The following is a 19,918-nucleotide window of genomic DNA, read 5'->3' on the forward strand; positions in this document are numbered from 1 at the left end:
ACCAAAGTATGTGGATTATGCCATAGCTACCGGTAAGATGTGAACATATGTCCTTGTCCTGCTCTGTCCCTTTACTTCAGAAACAGTCACGATTCAATAGGCTAGCTAGCTATTTTACCCTAATGCTAGCCCATTCATAAACGTTAACTACTTTAAGTGCCTATTGATGAAGGCATCTTCTTGCTGGAAGAATTTTGTTAAGAGCTCCAACGCTTGCTCTAAACGTTAAGCGAACCGCAAGCAATACGCGTTTTGGAAACATAAGGAACGCATTTCATATCAGTGACAAATATATATTTTTTAAAGGTGCAACACATACAGTAGGATTAGTTTGCCTTTTGGCATTGTAATTTCAGAAAATGTCCAAATATATATCTTGCGCTAGTATTTCAAAGTATTACTTAAATCACGTGTTGTGATTAGCTGTGATATTCGCCAACTGATTTCTCCCGCCGGAACAGCACCTATTGTCAAAATGGGAAGCTGTTCTGGCTTTGTGGCCGCGTTATCTAGTGGAAATCGCACTGTCATTACCTGGTTGCTAAAATTCTACATTGTCTACTAAATTTCAGTATATGTGTAAACAAGCAATGAATAGTGTAGTGAATCATTGTACCATCTAAATCGCTGTGAAATATCTTACAAATAACAAAAAAAAGAAGTTTTACAGCTGTTTGATGCTGGTTACTTTGTTGTTCCACCAGCTTCAAACAGCTGTAAAAACGATAGTGTATCTTATCAATAACAAACTATACAGTTTAGTCGGAAAGTATTAAGACTCCTTGACTTTTTCCACATTTTGTTATGTTACAGCCTTATTCTAAAATGGACTTTAAAAAAAATACCAATCTACACACAGTACCCCATAAAGACAAAGCAAAAACAGGTTTACAAATGTTTGCTAATTTATTAATTCAAAACATAAATACCTTATTTACATAAGTATTCAGACCCTTTGCTATGAGACTCGAAACTGAGCTCAAGTGCATCATGTTGTTTCCAATGATCATCCTGGAGATGTTTCTACAACTTGGAGTCCACGTGTGGTAAATTCAATTGATTGGACATGATTTCGAAAGGCACACAAGTGTTTATGTAAGGTCCCACAGTTGACAGTGCATGTCAGAGCAAAAAGAAAGCCATGAGGTCGAAGGAATTGTCCGTAGAACCCCTAGACAGGATTGTGTCGAGGCACAGATCTGGGGAAGAGTACCAAAACATTTCTGCAGCATTGAAGATACCCAAGAACAGTGGCCTCCATCATTCTTCAATGGAAGAAGTTTGGAACCACCAAGACTCTTCTTAGAGCTGGCCGCCTGGCCAAACTGAGCAATCGGGGGAGAAGGGCCTTGGTTAGGGAGGTGACCAAGAACCCAATGGTCAATGAAAGAGCTCCAGAGTTCTTCTGTGGAGATGGGAGAACCTTCCAGAAGGACAACCCTCTCCGCAGCACTCCACCAATTAGGCCTTTATGGTGAAGTGGCCAGACGGAAGCCACTCCTCAGTACAAGGCACATAACCGCCCACTTGGAGTTTGCCAAAAGGCAACCAAAGACTCTCAGATCATGAGAAACAAGATTCTCTGGTCTGATGAAACCAAGATTGAACTCTTTGGCCTGAATGCCAAGCGTCATGTCTGGAGGAAAACTTGCACCATCCCTACAATGAAGCATGGTGGCAGCATCATGTTTTTCAGTGGCAGGGACTGGTAGACTAGTCAGGATTGAGGGAAAGATGGACGGTGCAAAGTACAGAGAGATCCTTGGTGAAAACCTAATCCAGAGTGCTCAGGACCTCAGACTGGGGCGACTGTTCACCTTCCAACAGGACAACGACACCAAGCACACAGCCAAGACAACACAGGAGTGGCTTCGGGACAAGTCTCAATGTCCTTGAGTGGCTCAGCCAGAGCCTAGACATGAACCCGATCAAACAGCTCTGGAGAGACCTGCAAATAGCTGTGCAGTGACGCTCCCCATCTAAACTGAGACAGCTTGAGAGGATCTGCAGAGAAGAATGGGAGAAACTCCACAAATAGAGCTTGTAGTGTCATACCCAAAAAGACTTGAGGCTGTAATCGTTGCCAAAGGTGCTTCAAAGTACTGAGTAAAGGGTCTCAATACTTATGTAAATGTAATATTTCATTTTTTATTTTCTATACATTTTCAAAAAATGATAAAAAACTATTTTTGCTTTGTTATTATGGGGTATTGTGTTTAGATTGATGAGGGGAAAAAGCAATTTAATACATTTTAAAATAAGGCTGTAACGTAACAAAATGTGGAAAAAGTCAAAGGGTCTGAATACTTTCCGAATAAACTTTATATACAAAAGCATCTGGACACCCCTTCAAATTAGTGGAGTCAGCTATTTCAGCCAAACCCGTTGCTGAGCACACAGCCATGCAATCTCCATAGACAAACATTGCCAGTAGATTGGCCTCACTGAGGAGCTTAGCGACTTTCAACATGGCACCCTCGTAGAATGCCACCTTTCCAACAAGTCAGTTTGTCGAATTTCTGCCCTGTTAGAGCTGCCCAAGTCAATTGTAAGTCAAATCAAACTTTGTCACATGCGCCGAATACAACAAGTGTAGACTTTACCGTGAAATTCTGACTTACAAGCCCTTAACCAACAGTGCAGTTCAAGAAAATATTTATCAAGTAGACTAAAATAAAAAGTAATAAAGTATAACAATAAAAATAACAATAACGAGGCTATATACAGGGTGCACCAGTACCGAGTCAGTGTGCAGGCTAGTTGAGGTAATCTGTACATGTAGGTGGGGGCGAAGTGACTATGCATTAGAGGTCGACCGATTAATCGGAATGGACGATTAATTAGGGCCGATTTCACGGTTTCATAACAATCGGTATTTTTGGCCACCGATTTGCCGATTTTTTTTTTTTTTTTTTTACACCTTTATTTAACTAGGCAAGTCAGATTAAGAACACATTCTTATTTTCAATGACGGCCTAGGAACGGGGGTTAACTGCCTTGTTCAGGGGGGATTCGTTTTTGCAACCTTCTGGTTACTAGTCCAACGCTCTAACCACCTGCCTTACATTGCACTCCATGAGGAGCCTGACTACCTGTTTAATGCTAGCTAGCCAAGGTAAGTTGCTAGCTAGCATTAAACTTATCTCATAAAAAACTATCAATCTTAACATAATCACTAGTTAATCTAGTAATATCATCAACCATATGTAGTCATCTAACGTGTCCTGCGTTGCATATAATCGATGCGGTGCCTGTTAATTTCTCATCAAATCACAGCCTACTTCGACAAACGGGTGATGATTTAACAAGAGCATTTGCAAAAAAAGCACTGTCGTTGCACCAATGTACCTAACCATAAACATCAATGCCTTTCTTTAAAATCAATACACAAGTATATATTTTTAAATCTGCATATTTAGTTAATATTGCCTGCTAACATGAAATTGTGTCACTGCTCTTGCGTTCATTGCCTGGCTCATTGCGAACTAATTTGCCAGAATTTTACGTAATTATGACATACCATTGAAGGTTGTGCAATGTAACAGGAATATTTAGACAGGGATGCCACCCGTTAGATAAAATACAGACCAGTTCCGTATTTCACTGAAAGAAAAAAACGTTTTGTTTTCGAGATGACAGTTTCCGGATTCGACTATATTAATAACCTAAGGCTCGTATTTGTGTGTTTATTATATTATAATTAAGTCTATGATTTGATAGAGCAGTCTGACTGAGCGGTGGTAGGCACCAGCAGGCTCGTAAGCATTCATTCAAACAGCACTTTCGTGCGTTTTGCCAGCAGCTCTTCGCAATGCATTGCGCTGTTTATGACTTCAAGCCTGTCAACTCCCAAGATTAGGCTGGTGTAACCGATGTGAATTGGCTAGCTAGTTAGCGGGTGCGCGCTAATAGCGTTTCAAACGTCACTCGCTCTGAGACTTGGAGTAGTTGTTCCCCTTGCTCTACATGGGTAACGCTGCTTCGAGGGTTGCTGTTGTCGATGTGTTCCTGGTTCGAGCCCAGGTAGGAGCGAGAAGAGGGACGGAAGCTATACTGTTACACTGGCAATACTAAAGTGCCTATAACAACATCCAATAGTGAAAGGTATATGAAATACAAATCGTATAGAGAGAAATAGTCCTATAATAACTACAACCTAAAACTTCTTACCTGGGAATATTGAATAATTATGTTAAAAGGAACCATCAGCTTTCATATGTTCCCATGTTCTGAGCAAGGCACTTAAACATTAGCTTTTTTACATGGCACATATTGCACTTTTACTTTCTTCTCCAACACATTTTTTTGCATTATTTAAACCAAATTGAACATGGTTCATTATTTATTTGAGGCTAAATTGATTTTGATGTATTATATTAAGTTAAAATATGCGTTCATTCAGTATTGTTGTAATTGTCATTATTACAAATAAATAAATACCCGCCGATTAATCGGTATCGGCTTTTTTTTGGGGGTCCTCCAATAATCGGTATTGGAAAACCATAATCGGTCGACCTCTACTATGCATAGTTAACAAACAAACAGCAAGTAGCAGCAGTGTACAAAAAGGGAGGGGGGGGGTCAATGTAAATTGCCCGGTGGCAAATTTTTTGAATTGTTCAGCAGTCTAATGGATTGGGGGTAGAAGCTGTTGAGGAGCCTTTTAGTCCTAGACTTGGCGCTCCGGTACCGCTTGCCGTGCGGTAGCAGAGAAAACAGTCTATAACTTGGGTGTGACTGGAGTCTGACAATTTTATGGGCTTTCCTCTGACACCGCCTATTATATTTGTCCTGGATGGCAGGAAGCTTGGCCCCAGTGAGGTACTGGGCCGTTCGCACTACCCTCTGTAGCGCCTTACGGTCAGATGCCAAGCAGTTGCCATACCAGGCGGTGATGTTACTGTGAAGTGGAAATGTCAAGGAACAACAACAGTTCAGCTGCGAAGTGGTAGGCCACACAAGCTTACAGAATGGGATCACCGAGTGCTGAAGCGCGCAAAAATTGTCTCTGTCCTCAGTTGCAACACTCACTACGGAGTTCCAAACTACCTCTGGAAGCAAAGTCAGCACAAGAACATGGCCGAGCAGCTGCACACAAGCCTAAGATCACCTTGTGCAATGCCTAAGATCACCTTGTGCAATGCCAAGCGTCGGCTGGAGAGGTTAAAGCTCGCCGCCATTGGACTCTGGAGCAGTAGAAATGTGTTCTCTGGAGTGACAAAAACAAGCTTCACCATCTGGCTTCACTATCTTGCAGTCCGATGGACAAATCTAGGTTTGGCGGATACAAGGAGAATGCTACCTGCACCAATGCATAGAGCCAAATGTAAAGTGGAGGAGGAATAATGGACTGGGGCTATTTTTCATGGGTCGTAGGCCCCGTAGTTCCAGTGAAGGGAAATGCTACAGCATACAATTACATTCTAGAAGCGGCTGTGCTTCCCACTTAGTGGCAACAGTTTGGGGAAGGCCCTTTCCTGTTTCAGCATGACAATGCCCCCGTGCACAAAGCGAGGTCCATACAGAAATGGTTTGTCAAGATCGGCGTGGAAGAACTTGACTGGCCTGCACAGAGCCCTGACCTCAACCCCTTTGAAAACCTTTGGGATGAATTGGAACACCGACTGCAAGCCACGCCTAATTGCCCAACATCAGTGCCCAACCTCACTAACGCTCGTGGCTGAATGGAAGCAAGTCCCCACAGCAATGTTCCAACATCTACGGGAAAGCCTTCCCAGAAGAGTTGAAGCTATTATAGCAGCAAAAGGGATCAACTCTATATTAATGCCCATGATTTTAAAATGAGATGTTGACGAGCAGGTGTCCACATACTTTTGGTCATGTAGTGTATTTCACAGCGATTTAGATGATACAATGATTCTCTACATTACCCAGTGCTTGTTCTCTAACTGAAATTGAACTAACAGCGTAGAATTTTAGAAACCAGAAAACGTGAGTTTTCCACTAGATAACACAGCCAAAGTCAAAACAGCTTTCCCAGTTTGACAACAGATGCCGCTCCATAGGGAGAAATCAATAGGCGAATATCACAACTATTGTGGGTAAGTAATACTGTGAAACACTATCATTCCACTATTAGTGCCAGATATGTAAATTCTGAAATTAAAATGCAAATATTCAAAAACATCCTGTGTAGCACCTTTATAGGGTTAGCGTTTCCACACAGCCATACAGTTGAAGTCGGCAGTTTACATACACCTTAGCCAAATACATTTAAACTCAGTTTTTCACAATTCCTGACATTTAATCAGAGTAAAAATTCCCTGTCTTAGGTCAGTTAGGATCACCATTTTATTTTAAGAATGTGACATGTCAGGATAATAGTAGAGAGAATGAATTATTTGAGCTTTTATTTCTTTCAACACATTCCCAGTGTGTCAGAAGTTTACATACACTCAATTAGTATTTGGTAGCATTGTCTTTAAATTGTTGAACTTGGGTCAAATGTTTTGGGTAGCCTTCCACAAGCTTCCCACAATAAGTTGTGTGAATTTTGGCCCATTCCTCCTGACAGAGCTGGTGTAACTGAGTCAGGTTTGTAGGCCTCCTTGCTTGCACACACCTTTTGTTCTGCCCACAGATTTTCTACAGGATTGAGGTCAGGGCTTTGTGATGGCCACTCCAATACCTTGACTTTGTTGTCCTTAAGCCATTTTGCCACAACTTTGGAAGTATGCTTGAGGTCATTGTCCATTTGGAAGACCCATTTCCGACCAAGCTTTAACTTACTGACTGATGTCTTGAGATGTTGCTTCAATATATCCACATAATTTTCCTGCCTCATGATGCCATCTATTTTGTGAAGTGCACCAGTCCCTCCTGCAGCAAAGCACCCTCACAACATGACGCTGCCACCCCCGTGCTTCACGATTGGGATGGTGTTCTTCAGCTTGCAAGCCCCCCCCCCCCCTTACTCCAAACATAACGATAGACATTATCGCCAAACAGTTCTATTTTTGTTTCATCAGACCAGAGGACATTTCTACAAAAAATACAAACTTTGTCCTCATGTGCAGTTGCAAACTGTAGTCTGGCTTTTTTATGGCAGTTCTGGAGCAGTGGCTTCTTATGTCGATATAGGACTCATTTTACTGTGGACATAGATACTTTGTATCTGTTTCCTCCAGCATCTTCACAAGGTCCTTTGCAGTTGTTCTGGGATTGATTTCCCCTTTTTGCGACAAAGTACATTCATCTCTACCTGAGCGATATGACACCTGCGTGGTCCCATGGTGTTTATACTTGCGTACTATTGTTTTTACAGATGAACATGGTACCTCCAGGCATTTGGAAATTGCTCCCAAGGATGAAGCAGACTTGGAGGTCTACAATTTATTTGGATTTTCCCATGATGTCAAGCAAAGAGGCACTGAGTTTGAAAGTAGGCCTTGAAATATATCCACAGGTACACCTCCAATTGACTCAAATTATGTCAATTAGCCTATCAGAAGCTTCTAAAGCCATGACATCATTTTCTGGAATTTTCCAAGCTGTTTAAAGGCACAGTCAACTTAGTGTATGTTAACTTCTGACCCACTGGAATTGTGATAGTGAGTTATAAGTGAAATCTGTCTGTAAATAATTGTTGGAAAAATTACTTGTGCTATGCACAAAGTAGATGTCCTAACTGACTTGCCAAAACTAAAGTTTGTTAACAAGAAATTGGTGGTGGTTAAAAACGAGTTTTAATGACTATTTTACTGAGTTACAGTTCATAAGGAAATCAGTCAATTTAAATAAATTAGGCACTGATCTATGGATTTCACATGACTGGGCAGGGGCGCAGCCATGGGTGGGCTTGGGAGGACATGGGCCCACCCACTGGGTAGCCAGGACCAGCCAATCAGAATGAGTTATTCCCCACAAAAGGGCTTTATTAAAAGACTGAAATACTCCACAGTTTCATCAAATGTCCAGGTGGCTGGTCTCAGAAAATCCTGCAGGTGAAGAAGCCGGATGTGGAGGTCCTGACCTGGCATGGTCACATAGTCCACAGTTGAGGCCGGTTGGAAGTACTGTCAAATTCTCTAAAACAACTGAGGCTTATGGTAGAGAAATTAACATTCAATTATCTGGCAAAAGCTCTGATGGACATTCCTGCAGTCAGCATTCCAATTGCATGCTCCCTCAAAACACGAGACATCTGTGGCGTTGTGTGACATAAGTGCACATTTTAGAGTAGCCTTTTATTGTCCCCAGCACAAGGTGCACCTGTGTAATGATCATGCTGTTTAATCAGCTTCTTGATATGCCACACCTGTCAAGTGAATATATGATTTTGGCAAAGGAGAAATGCTCAGTAACAGGGGTGTGAACAACATTTTAGAGAATTAAGATTTTTGTGCGTTTGGAAAATGTTTGGGATCTTTCATTTCAGCTCCATTGCAAATTATGGTTCCTCACAGTAGGCCTATCTGAAAAATCTTTCCACTAACCTCTCCCCCTCGATAATCACCAAGCCTGGTGTGAAAGAGCAAAATATCATCATCCGATGATTGGATATATCCAGTTGAAACGTCATAAAATACCTTTCCCTTGCACAAAAACCGCCGTCTGTCCTGAGCTCACTGGTGTAGGAAGCTGAGCGCCTGGAATAGGCTAGTTGATAAAATGTTGCAAGTTCAGAGACAACTTCATGCAAGATCCAGTTGATTCATTTGATACAAATGTTGCACTTTATTACCGAAAGGAAGGCCAACAGGCTGAGTAGAGATGTGAATGAAAGAAACAGAATTTATCAGTATATTTTATACTGTTTTATTTGTTGGCTTTATCCATTTTAATTAGTTGATAATGGAAGTTATAGGCCAACAGCTGCATTGGCCATCTCGGAGTTCCCTGCGCTCATTTAGGCTATTTAACAGCCAATGTATCAATGTGGCAGAGGCTGGTGCTCTAGCATTGGTTGAATTTTTGCTTTGATATGTGTCATTTTAATTACACTGAGCAAAAATAACACAACATGCAACAATCTCAAAGATTTTACTGAGTTACTGTTCATAAGGAAAATAGTCAATTTAAATGAATTCATTAGGTCCTAATCTACAGATTTCAAACGACTGGGAATAGATACCTTAAAATCAAAGGTAGGTGAGTGGATCAGAAAACCACTCAGTATCTGGTGTGACCACCATTTGCCTCATTAGCACATTTGCCTCATTAGAGTGACATCTCCTTCGCATAAAGTTGATCAGGCTGTTGATTGTGGAATGTTGTCCCACTCCTCTTCAATGGCTGTGCGAAGTTGCTGGATATTGACAGGAACACGCTGTCGTACTAGTCGATCCAGAGCATCCCAAACATGCTCAATGGGTGACATGTCTGAGCATGCACAACCAATTAAGTTTGAATTTCATTTTATTAATCATACTGGCTTGTAAGGAACAGTAACATGTTGCTGCAAGCATTAGCTTCAGGCGATATACCAATTAATTGTGTATTACAGCCTGATTAACCAGACTAATGTCCATGCTACAGCACTTGTTTAGAGAAGGTACACAGAGGCGACCACCTGTGCCAATTAGATATCTGCTCAAACACCTGTGTGTAAGTAAATGGGGAGGAAGTGTAGTTTTCCAACTGGAGGCACACAGCATATGATCTGTACAAATCTGCTACGGTAAGTGTATATTTTTATTTGAAAGTTTCTTTCTGGCTGATATGGAAGGGTTACGCATTTTCGAAAATAGTTTCGCAAGCGATGATTGACTTTTCTAAACGTTAAAACAGTGTCGGAATTGTATACTGAACAAAAATAAAACTCAACATGCAAAGTGTTGGTCCCATGTTTCATCTGCTGAAATAAGATCCCAGAAATGTTCAATACACACACAGCTTATTTCTTTCAAATTTGGTGCACAAATTAGTTTACATTCCTTATTTTCCAAGATAATCCATCCACCTGACTGGTGTGGCATATCAAATAGATGATTAAACAACATGATCAATACACTGGTGCACCTTGTGCTGGGGACTAAAAGGGCACTCTAAAATGTGCAGTTGTCACAACGCCACAGACATCTCATGCTTTGAGGGAGCGTGCAATTGGCATGCTGACTGCAGGAATGTCCAACAGAACTGTTGCTAGAGAATTGAATGTTAAGTTCTCTACCATAAGCCACCTCCAACTTCATTTCAGAGAATTTGACAGTACATCCACCCAGCCTCAACCGCAGACTATGTGCAACCACGCCAGCCCATGACTTCCATCCCTGCCCTGTCATATGAAATCCAGGGCCTAATGAATTTAACTCACCATACTGATTTCCTTATATGAACTGTAACTTAGTAACATTTTTGAAATTATTGCATTTAAACCCTTAAGGTTTTCATGAGAGCTATGGCCTGTTTTCCCAAAGGTATCTTAAGACTAAGTTCACCATATTTTCCTAACGTTGAACTTAGCCTTAAGATGCCTTTGGGAAACCGGGCTCAGATCATTGACAAATCAATTAGCTAGCTAACTCGCTAACGTTAATGTACGTCATTCAACTAATTTATAGCTAGCAGTAAAGTTTGTTACCTAGCTAGATAAATATCAAACAATAACGTTGGGCAAACATAGCTAGGTCTCGCTTGATGTACTAATTATGTAAATGTCAGAAGTTCAAGTCGGACTAGTAGCTTGAATGTGAGGACTGACTACTTTAGGAGTTTAGGAAGCTAGCAGGCAGCAAATAAGCTAGCTAGTTAAGGTTAGCGATCTACGGCTTGCCCTACTAGCTACAGTAGCTTGCTCAGGAAGCTGAACGGTCGATATGTTTGTTACCTGAGCATCTCTGCGGACATCTTGAGCTGGTCAAGGGCACCCTATGCAAACGGCGCGCACTATATGGTCTTACTCCCACCAAATTCCACAATTGCCCTCATTATTGCAGGTAATTTTTGTTTAGGTCGCCAACACAATGCAATAGTCACACTAGCTACGCAATAATGGCGGTGTTTCTCGAATGCTTTCATCATTGCGACTGCGCAAATTTGAAAATGGGCGCGTTCCAGTCTGTCCTGTGTGGTCGGAGCTGCAGTCATTTTGAGTTCAAATGTTAATTTGGCTGCTTCCTGGACATCTTTTTATAGTAGGCTACTCGAGTTGCGCAGATGATCTCACAGTCACAACGCCTGGGAGCCACATTAGTATTGTAAAGACCCTTGGGTCATCCTAAGTGGGTTAATAAGGATCGGAACCCTGTTTTCAATGATCGACTAAAATGACACCCAAATCGAACTGCCTGTAGCTCAGGACCTGAAGCAAGGATATGCATGTTCTTGATACCATTTGAAAGGAAACACTGAAGTTTGTGGAAATGTGAAATTAAGATTGGAGAATATAATACATTAGATCTGGTAAAAGATAATACAAACAAAAAAACATGCGTTTTCTATATTGTTTTTGTTCCATTATCTTTGAAATGCAAGAGAAAGGCCATTAAATCACATAGGAGTTTAGGGGCAATTTAGATTTTGGCCACCAGATGGCAGCAGTGTATGTGCAGGGGTTCAAACTGTAGAACCCAGTTCCTACATTTGAATATAAAAATGGATTTTATCAAACAAAACTATGCTATTAATCAGAGCAAGATTACTGAATGTAAGTACATTATTTACCTTCAGAGGTGAATGTATCAAACCAGTTGCCGTGATAAAAGTTGTTGTTATGCACTCTCCTCAAACAATAGCATGGTCTTTTTTCACTGAAATAGCTACTGTAAATTAGACACTTCAGTTAGATTAACAAGAATTTAAGCTTTCTGCCCATATAAGACATGTCTATGTCCTGGAAAGTTTAATGTTACTTACAACGTCATTCTAGTCACATTAGCGCACGTTAGCAACAACCTAAGGTTAACCTCTGGGTGACCCAAGTTCAATACCCGAAAGAGGCAGTGCACCGTCTTTGTTCACTGCACTGGTATCATAAGTAGGATGGTGCCATTGGAAAGGCGTTTGTGGCCACATCCACGCTTTCCTGAATGAAGAGGGTAGGTAATGGAACAAGTAACAATCCGTGCCTAGGGTTACAATCTCCCCCAAGTGGGTTAACCCTATAGGAGCAGTGGTTAGCACTGGGGAAGCTACTCTGAAAATATAGTCTTCCAAGCTACCAATTACTAAACTACACTTAAAGGGAATTTCAGGTGGGATGGAACTATTGGCCCACAACATGATTTGATTGTAATAGACCAATGACTGTTCATCTTGGTAAGGGGATGGGCTTGTGTATGTAAATTTACTAACTTGCACACGATTAGGGCCTGGTTTCTGTGTTTTGTGTTGGGCTGATCTTAACTTTTTTGTACATAATCTTTACATCATCTTAGCTTCACACACACACCCTCCCTGGTATTAGGGTGTCCTGTATTCATGACAGCCCTAGTGGCCCGATACTTCCCCGACAGGTTACCTTCACCTTTATCTGGTTGTTTTCTAGATTTCTCCTGGTTCTGCATATGTATATAGTGTTGTATATGTTTTCCTTTTCTTTATTTTTTGTCGTTTTTCACCTTTATTGCTATCTTTGAGAGTATGGATTAATTATACTAACCACATTCCCTGTGTACATATGTTTTTGTTCTAGTAGAAATACATCTATAACATGTTCTATTTTATCCTGTATGTGATATTATGACACCTTGTGGACCTTTTGGGTACTTTAAATTACCACAGGTGTCTGCAATTACCTCTGGCTCGCTGTGTGGCCTTATCTGTCCCACTATTGTTTGTGGAGATATGCTCTGATGAAGGTCGACTGACCGAAAGCTCAGCTATAATTAAAAACATTTGCATCTGACTGGAAGTGTGCAGAGACTTTTTCCTGTTTCTACATAATGTTTCTGTCATCGTTTCCTATGATCGAAAAGAGCTTCTGGACATCAGAACAGCTATCACTGACCTCCATTTGGACAAAGAGTTCTAATTCAATGAGTCAGAGACATATTGATTATTGTGGACCAGGCCCAAATCCCGACACTCAAAGAAGGATGGATGAGGCGGGCCTATAGAGGCCGGTGTGCGGGATACCTGAAAAGACTATGTTGGAGAGTGGATAAATCGCCTCTACCCTTCGATCTATTGGCATGTCACCTGTGCAACCACTGGAGAATAAACTGCATGAGCTCGGTTTGAGACTATCCTATCGATGTGATGTGAAGAACTGTAATATCCTATGTTTCTCAGAGTCGTGGCTGAACAAGTACATGGTAAATGTAAATTTAGATGGTTTTCCTATATATCAGCAGGACAGAACGGCTGCATCGGAGAAGGTCAGAGGTGGTGTGTGTCTCTTTGTTAACAACAACTTGTGCGCAATCTCTAATATTAAGGAAGTCTTGCGGTTTTGCTCGCCTGAGTTAGAATACCTCATGATAAATTGTAACCACACTATTTACCAAGAGAGTTTATATTTTTTGTAGCTGACTATTTACCACCACAAACCGATGCTGGCACTAAGACTGCACTCAAAGAGCTGTGATAGGGCCATTAGCAAACAAGAAAATGATAACCAACAGGTGGCAATCCTAATGGCCGGTGACTGACTTTAACGCAGGAAAACTGAAATCTGTTCAACCTCATTTCTACCAGCATGTCACCTGTGAACTAGAGGCAAAAAAACTCTAGATCACTTTTACTCCACACACAGAGACGCATAAAAAGCTCGCCCTCTCCCTCCATTAGGCAAATCTGACCATAACTCTATCCTCCTGATTCCCGCTTACAAGCAAAAACTCTATCAGGAAGTACCAGTGACGCGCTCAAGAAGCGGATGCTAAGCTACTGGACCGTTTTGCTAGCACAGACTGGAATATGTTCCAGAACTCATCCGATGGCATTGAGGAGTTTACCACATCAGTCATTGGCTTCATTAATAAGTGCATAGATGACATTGTCCCTACAGTGACCATACGTACATCATATCCCAACCAGAAGCCATGGATTACAGGCAACACCCACACTGAGCTAAAGGTTAGACCTGGTCAATACAGGACAAAGATCAAATCCTACTACACCGTCTCTGATGCTCGTCGGATGTGGCAGGGCTTGCAAACTATTACGGATTACAAAGGGAAACCCAGCCGCGATCTGTCCAGTGACGGGAGCCTACCAGACGAGCTAAAATCTGTTATCTGGTGTAATTCTCCTGCCTTATCTGGTGTCCTGTGTGAATTTAAGTATGCTCCCTCTAATTCTCTCGCTCTCCCACTCTCCCTCCTTCCCGGAGGACCTGAGCCCTAGGATCATGCCTCAGGACTACCTGGACTGATGACTCCTGGTTGTCCCCAGTCCACCTGGTTGTGCTGCTGCTCCAGTTTCAACTGTTCTGCTTGTGGCTATGGAACCCTGACCTCTTCACCGGATGTGCTACCTTGTTCCGGACCTGCTGTTTTCAACTCTCTTTCTCTCTCTACCGCACCTGCTGTCTTGACCTCTGAATGCTTGGCTATGGAAAGCCAACTGACATTTACTCCTGAGGTACTGACCTGTTGCACCCTCTACAACCACTGATTGTTATTTGACCCTGCTGGTCGTCTATGAACATTTGAACAATTTGGCCTTAAATGGCCATGTACTCTTATCATCTCCATCTGGCACAGCCAGAAGAGGACTGGCCACCCCTCAGAGCCTGGTTCCTCTCTAGGTTTTTTTCCTAGGTTCCTGCCTTCCTGGGGACTTTTTCCTAGCCACCATGCTTCTACATCTGCATTGCTTGCTGTTTGGTGTTTTAGGCTGGGTTTCTGTATAACACTTTGTGACATCTGCTGATGGAAAAAGGGCTTTATAAATACATTTTATTGATTTGATTGAATACCTTCTATGTGCGCTTCGAGGCGAGCAACACTGAACTATGCATGAGTTCACCAGCTGTTCCGGATGACTGTGTGATCACGCTCTCCATAGCCGATGTAAGACCTTTAAACAGGTAACATTCAAAAGGCTGCAGGGTAAAACTGATTACCAGGAAGCGTACTCAGAGCATGGGCTGACCAGCTGGCAAGTGTCTTCACTGACAATTTCAACATCTCTCTGACCCAGTCTGTAATACCTACATGTTTCAAGCAGGCCACCATAGCCCCTGTGCCCGAGAACGCCATGATAACCTGTCTAAATGACTATCGCCCCCTTGCACTCACATCTGTAGCCATGAAAAGCTTTGAAAGGCTGGTCATGGCTCACAACACAACCTTCCCAGACACACTGGACCCCCCCCCCCCCCCTCCCAGTTAGCACACCAACCCAACAGATCCACAGATGACACAATCTCAATTGCACTCCACATTGCCCTCTCCCACTAAGACAAAAGGAACATACGTGAGAATGCTGTTCATTGACTACAGCTCAGCGTTCAACACCATTGTGCCCTCCAAGCTCATCACTAAACTAAGGACCCTGGGATTAAACACCTCCCTCTGCAATTGGATCCTGGACTTCCTGACAGGCCACCCCCAGGTGGCGAGGTTAGGCAACAACACATCCGCCACGCTGACCCTCAACACAGGGCCCCTCAGGGGTGCATGCTTAGTCCCCTCCTGTACGCCCTGTTCACCCACAACTGTGTCTGCTTTCCAGCCCGAAATCTTTGCCAGTGGGTGTGCATGTGAGCAGGCTACCTGCCCCTCCCCTCTGAACCATATGTTACTGTAGCCTCCTGAGGATGTTAAAAGCGTAATTCAGAAATTAGGGAGAGATTACAGAAGAATGGATTTACTTTTTCAATGCAAGTTAAGGGTCCTATAGTTATCACGGTTCACATGGATTTATTAGTAAGACGTTTTTTTTATTCTAGCACTACTCTGAACACACAAGCTTGTTAGCTCGCTAGCTAGCTAACATTTTCTCTAGTGCAATGTTTAACCAACTCGGAAGTTCATAGACATTAAAAGTTCCTCCATAGAAGCCGCTCCGCCGTAGGTATAATTTTTGGGGCCTAATTCAAATAATGCATGTCATAACAAGATGTCCAGCACTGCAACTCAAGCTTCCCCCATTCTCACTCGCTCTCTCCTCACCCTCAAAATTGTTTGTCTTTCATTATGATTAAATCATGCAGTTACTGCAAAATACAATTTGTTCTTAATGACTTTCCTATACAGATTAAATTGGTTACCCGCGCCACAGCAAGCTGCTCTATCTGCACTGATTAGTGAAGTAATTTAATATTGAGCTTAATGTCAAAGAATATATTTCAGGTTTAAAAAGGAACAATATAAACTGATACTTTTTGGGGGTTTCGAACCGGTTCAGAAAATTATTTTGCTGGAACAGTGGAATGGAACAAAAACAATAATGGTTCTGTTTAGAACGAAACGATTGGAAAATAATTTTGGTTCCAATCCCTGTGTCTGCCGCTAGTAGATCACTAATCCATTGTCATTTTTTATGCAAAGCATAACATACCCATATTATGCCAGCTACAACATTGGAAAAACACTAGTTTACTGTATATTATAGTGAACTTTCAGTGATTTCAATTACATTCGAAAACAGTACAAATGGATGGTAAACATTTTGTCACGTCTGCCACTAGTACATCACTAATCCATTGACATTAACATTGCAAATTATAAACTGGGTGGTTTGAGACCTGAATGCTGATTGGCTGACAGCCATGGTATTTCAGACCGTAAACCATGGGTGTGACAAAATATTTGTTTTTACTGATCAAATTACGTTGGCAACCAGTTTATAATAGCAATAAGGCACCTCGGGTGTTTGTGATTTGTGGTCAATATGCCACGGCTAAGGGCTGTGTCCAAGCACTCCGCATTGCATCGTGAATAAGAACAGCCCTTGGCCTTGGTATATTGGCCATATATCACACCTCCTCCTGCCTTATTGATTCAGTATAACATGCCCATACTAGGACAGCTTCAACATTGGAAAAACACTAGTTTACAGTATATTACAGAGAACTTTGAGGGAACATAATTCAATTTTAAAACAGTAAAAATGGATGTTAAACAATTGGTCACACGTCTTCCACTAGTAGATCACTAATCCATTGTCACTAATCCAAATGCCAGCTACAAGATAGAAAAAACACTAGTTTACTTTATATTACGGTGCAATTTGATGGACTATCATTTTAATTTTAACACAGTAAAATTGGATGGTAAACATTGTCACATGTCTGCATGAATGAATGCATTAATTAAAATCACTCAAAGTTCACTGTGATGTACTAGTGGGAGTGTTTACCATCCTATTTTACTGTGTTAAATCTGTATTCAAATTCATTACATTTATATTTTTTGTCACTGGCCTATACACATAATATCCCATAATATAAAAGTGGAATTATGTTTTATTATAATTTTTTATTATAAAAAAATGAAAAGCTGAAACGTCTTGAGTCAATAAGTAATCAAACACTTATGGTAAGTTCAGGAGTAAAAATGTGCTTAACAAGTCACATAAGTTGCATGAACTCACACTGTGTGCAATAATAGTGTTTAACATGATTTTTGAATGACTAAGGACCCTCAGTTGAGCAGTGATTTTCAAACACAGATTCAACTACAAAGACCAGGGAGGTTTTCCAATGCCATGCAAAGAAGGGAACATATTGGTAGATGGGTAAAAATAAAAAAGCAGACATTGAATATCCCTTTACACGTTGGATGGTGTACCAATACACCCAGTCACAACAAAGATACAGGCATCCTTCCTAACTCAGTTGCTGGAGAGGAAGGAAACTGCTCAAGGATTTCACCATGAGACCAATAGTGACTTTAAAACAGTTACAGAGATTGATGTCTGTGATAGAAGAAAACTGAGGATGGATCAACAACATTGTAGTTACTCCACAATACTAAACTAATTGACAGAGTGAAAAGAAGGAAGCCTGTAACAGAATAAAAATATTCCAAAACATGCATCCTGTTTGCAACAAGGCAAACTCTCTCTCTCTACCGCACCTGCTGTCTCTAACTCTGAATGCTTGGCTATGAAAAGCCAATTGACATTTACTCCTGAGGTGCTGACCTGTTGCACCCTCTACAACCATTGTGATTACTATTATTATTTGACCCTGCTGGTCATCTATGAACGTTTGAACATCTTGGCCATGTACTGTTATAATCTCAACCTGGCACAGCCAGAATAGGACTGGCCACCCCTCAGAGCCTGCTTCCTCTCTAGGTTCCTTCCTAGGTTTCCTCCTTTCTAGGGAGTTTGTCCTAACCACTGTGCTTCTACATCTGCATTGCTTGCTGTTTGGGGTTTTATGCTGGGTTTCTATATAGCACTTTGTGACATCGGCTGATGTAAATAAATGTGATTGATTGAATGATAATAATACTGCAAATAAATGTGGTAAAGCAAACAAATTCACTTTTGTCCTCATGCAAGTGTTATGTTTGGGGCAAATCCAATACAACACATTACTGAGTACAACTCTCCATATTTTCAAGCATAGTGGTGGCCGAGTTACAGTTTTGACTTAAATCTGCTTGAAAATCTATGGCAAGACTTGAAAATGGTTGTCTAGCCATGATCAACGACCATTTTTTTTACCAGGTAAGTTGACTGAGAGCACAATCTAATTTATAGCAATGACTTGGGGAATAGTTACAACGATGAATGAGCCAATTGGAAGCTGGGGATGATTAGGTGGCCATGATGGTATGAGGGACAGATTAGGAATTTAGCCAGGACACCAGGGTTAACATCTCTATTCTTACAATAAGTGACATGGGATCTTTAGCAACCACAGAGAGTCAGGAAACCCATTTAACTTCCCATCCGAAAGATATCCCGCAACACAGGGCAATGTCCCCAATCACTGCCCTGGGGCAGATATTGTAATTGTATTATTTTGACCAGAGGAAAGAGTGCCTCCTACTGGCCCTCCAACACCACTTCCAGCAGCAGCTGGTCTCCCATCCAGCAACTGACCAGGAGCAACCCTGATTAGGTTAAGAGGCAAGCCAGCAGGGTGATATGCTGCTGTCAATTTGGCAGAGTTTGAAGATTTTTGAAGTGTAGAGTGTTGACAAACAATGACAATAAAATCCATTACCTTTTTACTGCAGTGGGCTAAATGAGGGTCACACAGTGTTTTTTCGTAGTCTTAAACAAATCTACTTTGTGTACTGTTTGTAGTGTTTGTATGTCATGACTGCATTTACATCTTGCTTTAAGAATTTAACATTTGCTGAAAGGGACCCCCGTTAGGCTGAAATAAACGATTTAGAATAGTTTTTATTATGGATGATTGAATAAGTGTGATTCAAACTGTTTGCTTCGAATGATTTGTAGCTGTCTACTCTATCTCTGCGTGCATCCGACTCAGTTTCCCTACCAGAAAACACGCGATACCGTAAGGTGTTGTGTATTCGCTCACTAAATTCAGGAGACAAAAAAAACGAAAATATTATTTTGATTAAAAAAATGTCAAAATTCTGAAGGAAACGTAAGTGGGTGGCATGACCACAGTAATCTAACGAGGGAACAGTAGATAACCCCTCTCAAACTGTTTCAGTTTGTCGTTGGCAGTCAAAATTGCACAGATAGACGATGGGGAATAGTAGCCTGCTCACTCTTCTGCAGCTTGTCTGCCAATGCATGTTTTTCCCATCCCAGATTTTGACAACGGAGTGGGAACTTGCCTGCCTGAACAGCCATTTAATCGATGCCAAATACATTTGATTGACAACTAAGAAATACGCTAACTGTGGATAGTCGATCGAAGTTCAGCATAGCTATCTAGCAAAGTGATTTACATTTCTTGCTAGCTAACCAAATGACATCTGCATCTTTGCTGTAGCCACCGAAAGTCGATATGGGTGGAAAAAGTCGGCGCAATGATGTGCTAAACCTTGATTTAGTGCATTATTATAGAGTAAGCAATAGAATAAGCTGCCACAATATTTGCAGCCATAGGTGATAATATCTCTCCAGGTAG

The 19,918-nt window shown here is 41.4% G+C and overlaps 1 protein-coding gene across 1 annotated transcript in view; it reads right to left on the minus strand.

Annotated features, from left to right (window-relative positions):
* LOC115154510 (transcriptional regulator ATRX) overlaps positions 1–10,990 on the minus strand; it is a 48,319-nt gene extending 37,329 nt beyond the window's left edge. The window contains exon 1 of the mRNA XM_029700791.1: positions 10,790–10,990. Coding sequence (XP_029556651.1) covers positions 10,790–10,809 — 20 coding nt within the window. The 5' untranslated portion in view covers positions 10,810–10,990. The remainder of the gene's footprint in view (positions 1–10,789) is intronic.
* Between the last annotated feature and the right edge of the window lie 8,928 nt (positions 10,991–19,918).

The sequence above is a fragment of the Salmo trutta genome, chromosome 19 (assembly GCF_901001165.1).
Source record: "Salmo trutta chromosome 19, fSalTru1.1, whole genome shotgun sequence".
NCBI lineage: Eukaryota > Metazoa > Chordata > Actinopteri > Salmoniformes > Salmonidae > Salmo > Salmo trutta.